The 10,992-nt window shown below is 33.9% G+C and overlaps 1 protein-coding gene across 2 annotated transcripts; it reads left to right on the top strand.

The window, feature by feature from the left end:
- Window positions 1–4,729: 4,729 nt before the first annotated feature.
- LOC145638218 (uncharacterized) lies at window positions 4,730–9,093 on the top strand. 2 transcript variants are annotated; one of them, XM_081689185.1, is made up of 6 exons: window positions 4,730–4,952; window positions 5,037–5,159; window positions 5,242–5,450; window positions 5,533–5,643; window positions 6,763–6,967; window positions 8,541–9,093. In XM_081689185.1, exons 3-6 carry the CDS (start codon window positions 5,268–5,270, stop codon window positions 8,561–8,563), a joined length of 522 nt encoding a protein of 173 aa, XP_081545311.1. In that variant the 5' UTR covers window positions 4,730–4,952; window positions 5,037–5,159; window positions 5,242–5,267; the 3' UTR covers window positions 8,564–9,093. The 2 variants fall into 2 exon arrangements, with proteins under 2 accessions (XP_081545311.1, XP_081545312.1); XM_081689186.1 differs by having other exon boundaries at window positions 4,730–5,159; window positions 5,242–5,287; window positions 5,369–5,450.
- The last annotated feature ends 1,899 nt before the right edge of the window (window positions 9,094–10,992 follow it).

The following is a 10,992-nucleotide window of genomic DNA, read 5'->3' as shown; positions in this document are numbered from 1 at the left end:
ATTGTCTATAATAACACTTTTACCACTTTATGTACCACTTTTTAGGTGTTACTTAAGGTTAATTATGTACTAGTGCTTCAATTTGTCTACTTTCATGAATGCAGGTTGGATTAGTTGGTTGAATCATAATTTCATTCAAACTCCTAATTGGAAATCAATCTTTATTATGGGTTTGTGGCGCATCTGGAAGTTAAGAAATGGATTTATTTTTAACAATGAGGTCTATAACTGTAATTCTGTTTTTAACAGATTCATTATAGATTATCAATCAACACCTTTGTTTTGCAGGGAACTAAAGGGTGCAGAGGTCATTCTTCTGATGGTGCAGGGCCTTTTATTGTCAAGCCTCCATGTTGGAAACCTCCTAGGAAAGGTTGGATAAAGCTCAATACTGATGGAGCTTGGGTTTCCCAAGATGGTGGTGGTGGTGGTGGTGTTTTCAGAAATGATAAAGGAGAATGGTACTTTGGCTATTCTAGCAAGTATAATGCTCCAAATGCCTTGGGTGCGGAACTCTATGCACTGAGAGAGGGACTGAATTACGCTCGAGCTATGCCTCTTCAATGCCTGGAAGTGGAGTCAGATGCTCAAGCTATTAGGAATTTGCTGAATCAGGAGGGAGATGCTATGCATCATGAATTGGCTGCAGTAATCATTGATGTGGCTAGGTTACTAAATAACATCAACATGGTTATCATTTTCAATTCCATCCCTAGGGAGCTTAATGCCTTGGCTCACTACTTAGCAAAATATGCCATGGATATGGCTTTAGGCCATACTCCTCATTATGGTTGTCCAACAAGTGCAATGACAGCTTACATGGAAGATCAGAATGCTTTGAATGCAGCCCCACTCCCTTAGTATCTTTCTGCTTGGTTTGTTCTTCTGGTTTTGTATTATAAACTTAGTTTCTAATGTAAATTCTGTTACTATGGTGACTATAACTCTCAAGGGAAGCATTTTGCTTTACGTTTTCCCTTGATGGTGGTTTAGGGCTCAGCCCCCGTAATATATATCTCCTATTTTGTGTAAAAAAAACAAATCGAAGCTTTAGGGATATTATATCTGTTCCATATCCAATTGCACTAAGAGCAAGTTTAGCCCCAAGTCTTAAGACTTAAATGTGACATCATTTTTTGTGGTCCCCATTGAAAATGATTGTCATCAAATTCATGTTAAGACTCACTAAGACTTACCTAAATTTATCATTTTAGCCCAAAGACTTAAATATTTGACATATTATATGTAGAAAAGTGTAAAAAAAAATAAAAATAAAAGAATAATAAAAATAAAAGTGAAGTGGGTCCCAATCTCAAGTCTTAAGTAGATTCTTGGAATTTCAAGACTCAACTTGAAACTTGCTTGAGATTTTTGATGATGTCATCACAAGTCTTAAGACTTGAGGCTAAACTTGCTCTAAGCAATATTAGTATGGTTAGTCTGAAGCCACCTGTAAGCACTAGCTACAGTGTAACCAGTAGGATTATATATGGTTCCAGTTATATCTAGTGAAATCATGCTTTATTTCTAGTTTGATATACTCAGTTAATCAATATTTAAAGGTTGTGAGTTTTTGTAAAAAAAATAAAATAAAAATAGCTTGTGAGTTTTATTTTGCTTTCTCAGGGTTTAGCCCCTCGTGTGCACCAAAAATAATACTTCCTCCGTTCTGTTAATATTGCAACAAGGAAGAAATTATGCATCCCAAAACACTTTTTATATGCTAAATATCTATAATTGTGTAAAAGTAAAAATTATAAAAAGTTGATATTGTGAAAGTATTTTATGAGATGAATCCAATAAGATCCCACTTGACTATATTTTGCTTAACGTATAACTCATATTATATGGTCAAACAAGAGTGATGAATAGTGCAAAAAGTTCATTGTAGCAATATTAATAGAACTCAGGAAGTACATAGTACTCCGTAATTAAAGCTCGTAAGTTTCTCGTGGCCTATCCCCTCATTTGCTACAAAAAAAAAAAAAAAAGCTTGTATGATGTAGTTGTCAAATGAATGAAAAATTAATAAATTAAAGCTTGTATGTAGTTGTCAAATGAATGAAAAATTAAAAAATTAAAGCTTGTAGTCTTGTACTCACTATGTAGTCTTGTACTCACTATGTAGTCTCTAACAATTCCCGCGAAAACAAAAACATTTGAAACTCACAATTGGGGCGAGGTCTCTCTCAATGTCATCTCTAACAATCAAGGTAATGTATTTGACCAATTTTAACTGTGAATAATAAAATTGCATATTAATTTTTCGCAATTAAAAACCTTAATCCCAACTTCAAACTCAAATCCTTACCCTAATACTTTTGTAATTTCAGAATTCTTCATTTTTCGTACTAAATTTGTGTTCGCGTAATTGGAAAATTGCGGTGGATGCATTAATATAATTTTCGCCTAACTGTACGATCTTAGGGTTTTCGCTTCCCTCAACGTTATCTCTAACCCTTTCACAACCCTTGAGAATAAAAATAATTTTGTACAAATTAGTTGAAATAAAAATAGTAAATTTTAATTGGTAAAATTTTTAATTTTAATTAGTTGAAAAAAAATGATTATGAGCAAAAAATTGGGTGAAATTACAAAAAAAAAAAAAAAAAAAGAAAAGAAAAATAAAAGGACTTACACCAATGAGCAAAAACAAATTTGTTCATGAGTAAAATGAATAATGCCCATAGGATGAGCAATTTTTAAGATGAATAGTAACCATGTGGGGCCCACAAGGTAAGTAAAAAAATGATATAGTAGAGAGAAAATATTAGCAAAAAGTATCTTGTTTGATTTTGTTAAATTCGTTTTCATTATCAATTGTAGATGCCGTATGGCTTACATTAATGAAATTTAGTGTCCTTTTAAGACTTTTTTTCAAAAACAAAAAAAAACAAAAAAAAAAGTAGAGAGAGAATGCTGAATAATTTTTTTTTATTTATTTTTGAAATTACAAAAAAAAAAAAAAAAAAAAAAAAAAAAAAAAAAAACCTTACACCAATGAGCAAAAACAAATTTGCTCATGAGCAATTTTTACGATAAATAGTAACCATGTGAGGCCCACAAGGTAAGTTAAAAAAAAATGATATAGTAGAGAGAAATATAGTGGATATTAGCAAAAACTAGAGAGAGAATGGAGAATAATTTATTTATTTATTTTTATCATTAGTGGGATAAAATTAGGGATGTCAGCGGAGCGGGGATGAGTCTCGGTTTGGCAGGTGGTGGGGCAGGGATGGGGATAAAAACCATACCCGCCATGGGTGATGGGGCGGGGGTGGATTTTAAGTTGTACCCGCCCCACTTCGTACCCGCCTCATCCCCATATCTATATATCTTTAATTACATACTTTTATACTATTTTATAAAATAATTACGTGAAATGTAATATTAATTATAATATTTGTACGACACTTATATTATAAACAAAAAAGGTGTGTAATATTAAGAATGTTTTATTTCTTTTATAATCCGCATTAATTATGTAGGATTATGTATTTTAAAGACGAAGATTAGGTTGATCTTGGGTGGGGTTTAGGCGGGTCTTTGGTGGGGATTAGGTGGGAATGGATATCCAAGTGGGGGGTGGGGCGGAGATGGTTTTGGAGTTGTACCCGCATGGGCGGGGACGGGGATGAATATTGGACCCGTCGAGGGGATGGGGATGAGGATGGAGATGGGAAGACCAACATGCGCCCCGCCCCATTGACATCCCTAGATAAAATAATGATCACTAAAATGTTCTTAAGTTAAAAAAGAGAGAAAGTGGATAGAGAGTAAATGAGGAAATAATATTTTTCTCATTGTTGATGATGCTCTAGAATAGATACTCCGTACTACCAAATTGTCCTTATTTGCCTATTTGGTTTAAAAAAAAAAAAAAAAAAAAAAAAAAAAAAGTAATTGTCCCTATTTCACTTGTATTATGAACAAACATCTCTCACCTTGATTTTGACCATTTTGTGAAGCTATTATTTAGAGCTCGACGAATCAAATCCTTAACCTCATAAGTGGGGTTGACTGATATCGTTCTGAACTTAGATTCTTATAAATATGATATTTTGAGTGCCAAAACAAATCATCAGTAACAGCTACAGCGAACATTATTCTATAAAGGTTATAATATGACCAAAGGTAATTTTTGTTCATTTAATGTTTTTTTACTATATTTTAACGGATGCTTTTTACTCATTATATAATTTTAAAATGAGAAAAAAAAATAAATCATTTGGATGCACCTATCTCTACATCTCTACATGCACCTATCTCTACATGCACTCATGTGTAATTTATTTATTTGTGATGTGTTATTTTGAATTGATTACGATTAAGCCGAAACCAGTTGGGTCTTTAAGCTGGTGTATTTAAAAACCGTGTACCTGTGTACCAAACACTCATAACGACAGTAAGTAGAGGTGTTAAAATCTAATCTAACCGACCCGATCCGAGAAAAACCTGATTCATATTCGACTTACATAAAAACAATAATTTAACTTGACTTTAGTTTAAAATTAGATCTGATCTTACCAAACCCGACACAAAAAACCCAAATTGACACCTTTACCCTTAATAAGGCCCAAAACACGCGGAATACAAGTTATACAACACGAAATATTTTTGGCCTAAAATTATAACCCGCATACTCCATAGGTCCATATAAAGGCACTTGGGCAGTACGGAGTACTCTTTTTAGTATTTCATCACCAATTCACTTGAATATTTACGAACATCTACTCTCTTCCCCCAAAAATCATCTACTCTGTTACCTCAAAATCTTTTCTACCAGTTCTTCTCTCGTCGTTTTACCAGTTCTTCTCTCGTCGTTTTACCAGTTCTCTAAGCATGGAAAACTGTTCAATGGAGTGCCCAAGCTGCAACATGGTGCATCGGTTTCTTGACTGTAAAACTAATCGGCGTTGGTACGAGGATCAGTCAGTAATTAAAGATTTCTGGTACTAGTTGTTTGAATTTTTGATTTCAGTTTGATTTTTGTTTTTTTAAATCAAGTATTAATTTGATTTTTGTTGTTATTTTAGGGAAATTACTCATAAACTACGATGCCCAGGTTGTAAAATTGCAATGCAATTACCTCTTTTGTTTTTGGATAGACCTCTTAAGAAATGCATTACCTGTGATTTCTGTAATCACTCATATTGCAGGTAATTTTTTCGATAAATTTCATTTTATTTTTTAATTTTTGATTTAGTCTTTTTTAATCCTATTATTTTCTTGTTTTAACAGTAAATGCTTGAATTCTTGGACGGTCAATGAAGATCACTCATGCTCGGTATACCCCTTTCTTTATGCAATTTTTCTTAAATGATCGAAGAATTTTTAAAAATGCTTTTTTTTTTTTTTGTTTGTACAGGAAAATCAAGAAGGAATATTTGTTGAAAAATCTTCTAAAAAGGTCTTTTCATTATTCTGAGAAATGCAAAGCTTGTGATGAGGTATAATCTTTCAAAAAATTGAACTACAATATTAAGTTTTAGTCATCTTTATCTTGATTTTTGTTTTAACCCCTTTGTGTAGAATCTCCAAATGGTGGATCAGAATCTTGATGTCATACAAATTGGATTATCTGTAAAAATACATGATTATTTTTACAGAGAAATCAAGGATCTTGTTAAAAATTTAAAATTGGTAAGTTTCAGTGTTCTGGGATTTTGTTATATAAATTAATTTTCGTGTTATGGCATCTGGGTTTGTCGATTTTTGCTTTATTATGATGTGGGTGGTGATTATTTTTCTTGTTATTTGACTTAATTTTGTTGTATTGGTTTTTTGATCGTTATAACCCCATTTTTCTTCTTGATTTATCTGTAATTAATTTGGTGTAAAATTGATCGAATGAAAACAATATACGCGTATATCTTATTGACACATAAAAGTAGTTTGTGAATTGTATATTTTCTTTAGCAGTTTAGCCCTACTGTTGGGCGTTGGCAAAAGCTGAAATCATTTTACTGTGAATTTGGTTTACAGTTTCTCTTGTATGCCACTTTTACATGCAGAAATTGTTTTTGAGTGAGAAGAGAACAAGAAGTTTTAGGCTTTCTCATGTTACTTAGACTTCTCAGACTCGGGTACATGTCCAAGTGTGTGACTTGGCTGTTTTGTGTATATTCTCCATGTTTCTGGCTCAATATGAAGTGTTTAATATGAAGTGTTTAAGTGTCCGTACCCATATCATTGTGTCGAGGATCCCTACATGGGAATTTGATGTGAAATAAGGAATTTGAGTTACATAGGTAGTCTTTTGTGTATTTGTTCAACATTACTACATAGGTAGAATATATGATGGGTGTTATTAATTCCTCATTCTTACTGATGTTCCTTGTATATGACTATATGGTATGCTGATTATAAAATACTTTTGATAGTAAGCTTGTGTGAGACAGAACACAGAAGCATTTCTTTTTGGAGTTTCACACTACAAGTCCAGAAAGTGAGACTCATGCTGGAGGACTTAGAAAATGTCTATAAAATACCTCCATTTCTTGCTCCTTGTGTATTTAGGACTTAGGATTGCAACTATAGAGTGTTTAACTGTTGAGGTTCTAGGCTTATATATTGTCACATTGAGGGTATGTTGTATCTCTGCTGTTACTTTGTGAGGTAGACAGACAGCAAGCAGCTAGATTAATGGTAACTGTCAATGTATTTGTGGCATGTAATTGAGTGTATATTGCTTGAAATAAATTAAGATTTAAATTACATTTTTTAATCATGCAGTTTCGGTTTTAACGCCTATTTTTATAGGTGCGAGGTATTCTGAACTGCCTGAAGGGCTCTTTCATCTATGCATACTACAAGTGTACAGGCGAGGCAGAAGAGGTGTTGAATTCTAAACAAGAAAGAGTCAGTAATCTTGTAGTGGAAACTCTCGAACTGTATAGGAGAATTTGGGAAGAAGACCTGTCATCAGTGGAGTTCTCATCGTTGTTGTCAAAGCTACATTTACTTGGTGAGTTAATGAAAGCTGACGTATCAATGTTCAGTCTTCAGTGAGTTAAAACTGTGAATATCAAGAAACATAATAAGTAGAAAAGTAGCAGGAGGGAGCTACTAGTAGCAAAGTATGATATTGCCTTATTGGCCTGAACTAATATTAGCATGTTGTTTAGATTTTTTATTTTTTTTGGTGCAAGTGTTTTTAGATATCTTGATAAACATTTACTTTTTCTTTATGCAAATATATACAATGAATATATTGGACTATTAGAGTTGATCTGCCACTATCCTCTTTTGGACCAGAAGAAAAGCATGGGTCCTTAAGGTAGGATGAGTGCTTGGGCATGTTGACATCAAAAACATGTTTCCGTTGAGAGATAAGACTTTTAAAAGAGCCATTAGTCAGAGTCATTAGTCTTTTGGGTTTAGGAGTCAAGTTAGTATCATGTTTACCCTGTCATTGAGTAAATATTGGAGAGCCATTAGTCTTTTGGTTGGATAATCTGTTATGTAAGTTTTATCTGGATGATAGAATCCTGTCACTGGAATCAGATTTTCAAGCATGAGTAATCAAAAATTCTTGATGCAACAGAGGCACTCTGAAATCTAGAGGCACTCTGAAATTACATAGACATTATCTATGTGTTCATGTAACGAACTAGAGTTACTAGACTATAGCTCACCTGAAAATAAGACAACAAGCAATAAAGATACAAACTTTAAAGAAATTAGAAACTCAGGTAGAAGGGATGTGTTTCATTGAAGCAAAAACGCTTACTACAGGGGTGACTTCAGGCCACCAGTCTCTAAGGTAGTGACTTGTTGTGCTGCTGTCACTTCTTGTGCTGCTGTGACTTTGTGGGCTGATGTCACTTGGTGTGATGTGATGTGTTACTGCTTCTTTGTTCATTCTTCCCCACCTTTATGTGATCAGTCTACAATCTACATGGCATTATGCTCTGTTATTAGACACTACTTATAGGGTCTCTGAACTATCCTTTATTCTGTAATGAACTGCTACTACTTTCACTCGATTTCTCACAACTAAAGAAAGAGCCAAAAAAAAAAAAAAAAAAAAAAAAAAACAGTAAAGAAATGAGGGTAGATTGGCTGCTTTTTGTAAAATGAATCAGAAATATCGGTAGAAAATAAGGGAAGTTGGATTGCTTTTTGTAAAATAAATCAGATGATCAGTGAAGTATACAATAATTACCACATAATACCTAACTAAGCCAATCCCTACTCCCCCTTTTTATATGTACATAACTCATTACATTCAGCAAAAAAGTTAATATTTTGAGATATTATAGATTGTTTATTTGTTTGTGTGATTGAGTTGGAGGATGAGAATAATTGGCCAGCGTTAATCAAATGATTAAGTTGGTATGTCATGATGTGAATTGAAGCAGGTTTTGAAGCCATACCCTGTTGGAGGGAATTGTTCAATTTACACAGGATACTTTGCCGAAATTTTTACTAATAATTGATAACATTAGTATTATTATAAGTGTTTCATTTTTTATATGCTTTAAGTCTTATAAGTTTTAACAGTTGAGACCATAGTTCTAATACATTTCTTAATGCAGGGAGAATATATGGTAAAACTTGAGGAATACAAGAACAAAGGAATTGAGATTAGCTCACACAAAGTCTACTTAGAGGTTGTAGGTGGGTAAAAGAAAGGAAAAGTTTACGGTTTAGGGAGCGCTTCACAAATGTACTTCAAGAATGACCCTACTTCTCACCCTACTACATCATCTTCCACTCCTCCCATGATTTCTCAACTAAGCTCTCAAGTTGAAGAATTAAAGAAGATGGTGGAAGAAAACCATGACAAGGCAGAATAAAGCAAAAAAATGGCAGCATAAAGCTTAAAATATGCCAAGGAAATTGCTGAAAGTCATGCGACAACATGGAAGAAGGAAAAAATGGCTATGCACAAAAAATTGAAGGATATGACAACACTTGTCTAACATTATTGTCCTACTAAAGCCTCCTACGCCTACTGTCACCTGCTCTCATGATGCAACTTGTGATGTTTATTTTCTTGGTAGTTTTGAAATAATTAGTTATATGGCTTAGAATATTGTTTTTGATACAAAGTTGATGATATTTTGGATATTTGAATAAAATTGACATTTTGGTTATCTTAATTTATGCTTGGGGTTTCTTATTTTATTTATTGTGATTGATATTTGTTGTTGCTAAATTATGGTCTCCAAATCGCAAAAATTTAGCGACTGCAGATTTATTTTAGAGACTGAATGGTTAGTTGCAAAATAATTGGTCTCGTAGTCGCTAATCCGTTGCAAAATAAATTAGTCTTCGTAGTTGCAAAAGTTCGGTTTCGTAGTCGCAAAATTTCAGTCTAATAGTTGCAAAAGTTCGGTCTTGTAGTCACAAAATTTCAGTCTAGTAGTTGCTAATCCGTCACAAAAAATTGGTCTCTGTGGTCTTTGAACCTTGGTATTCATAGTCGCTAATTCGTCGCAAATATTTACGAGGGACAGTGATTTAGTTGTTAAAATTTTAAAGTTAGTCGCTAAATGTTAGTTGCAAAGTTGTTGCAAATCTGTCGCTAAATTTGCGACTATCAAAAAATAAGTCGCAAAAATGGATTTGCGACGAGGTCTTTAATGACAAACCAAAGTAGTTGCAAATCCGTCGCAAATCCATTTTTGCGATGGATTTGCGACTACTTTGGCCGTCGCTAATTCGCCTTTTTCTTGTAGTGTGCCTTGATGAGAGGATGTAAGCATTTAAAACTTCATTCATGTTGTTGTCTACACTATCACATTGTGATTGACTAGTGTAGAAGGCCCTCACCTAATTTTTATAGTTCCTGTTCATCAAATCGTTCCCTGCATCAGCATTTAAAGCCTTGAAGTTGTCCATGTTTTCTTTAAATTTATTCTCAGTTGTACTTTTAGCCACTCTCCAAAAACCTCTTCTATACAACAACCCACCTCCAAACTTACTTCTGAAGTTGCAGTAAACATGCGTTGCACAACACCTTGTTTCCGCCCTAGGCCACACTTCTGACACAACTTTAAGAAATCCTTTCTGCTGGTCGGACATTATAGTATACCCAAATCCAAAAACCTCTTCTATGGTTATCTTCTGCCCTTGCATTCAGCATTTGACCAAATTTTATAGAGTTTGCTCCTTTTTTTTTTTTTTTTTTTTGGACTAGAGACTATTACCAAAGTCTTCTTCCTCTGGTCCTTGTGGACTCTCTGGACACTCATCACTATCATCACTATTTGACTCATAGTTTTCTTCCCCTAAATTATGCTGACTACTTCTGCCTTTAAGTCTAACAATTAACTCAGTTTCATCAACCAACTCCCTCTCGGCTTTCTTGTCATCAAGTGTGTGCTTCCTTGCCTCGCTCTAACACCTCAACATCATCATTATCGTTCCCCTCATCATCATACTCTATGTTAGTTTCTTCATCATGGTAGGTAGGTTGTAACTCAGTTGCCCCCCCCCCCCTAACACCATTAACCTCATCCTCTGAGTCTAACTCATGCTCGATAAAACACATCCACCACTCTGTAAATGTGGAGTAAGCTTATGAACTTCACAAATGTTGCATCATCATAAGCAAGAAACCTCACTCCTACATCAACTGTTTTCAAAGGATTGCAGTAGTGTAATTTAGCTATGTCCTCATATCCTAAAGATTCAATCACTTTCCGAAAATACGCAGCATTCATGTATGTCCAAAGGCAACTCATCAAAAATCTTTGTACTCCCACCCATATATACTAATGCTGGTGTGTATTTCCAAGAACCTCCATAAATCACACACATGTTTTCACCACCAATTAAGTGATCATAATACACTACAAATTAGTCCAATTTACTTACAAATTATTGATTTTACACACAATCATCATCATTAAAAAAAAGACTACGCTAGATGAATACGAGTATGCAAAACCATAATTCAAAAATAATATACAAATAAAAAAATTAGATGAAATCCATACCTCGTGCAAACACAATAATAATGTGAGTTCCTTTCCTCTTTGA

Source organism: Chenopodium album, chromosome 7 (genome assembly GCF_948465745.1).
Source record: "Chenopodium album chromosome 7, dcCheAlbu1.1, whole genome shotgun sequence".
Lineage (NCBI taxonomy): Eukaryota > Viridiplantae > Streptophyta > Magnoliopsida > Caryophyllales > Amaranthaceae > Chenopodium > Chenopodium album.
This window is presented reverse-complemented; position numbering and strand designations above follow the sequence as displayed.

Excerpts from the sequence above, each read along its gene's own strand:
- LOC145638218 (XM_081689185.1), top strand. The coding sequence starts at position 5,268 with ATGAAGATCACTCATGCTCGGTATACCCCTTTCTTTATGCAATTTTTC. Across the intron at positions 5,644-6,762 it reads TTGTTAAAAATTTAAAATTG|GTGCGAGGTATTCTGAACTG; the intron begins GTAAGTTTCAGT and ends CTATTTTTATAG. Across the intron at positions 6,968-8,540 it reads GTCAAAGCTACATTTACTTG|GGAGAATATATGGTAAAACT; the intron begins GTGAGTTAATGA and ends TTCTTAATGCAG.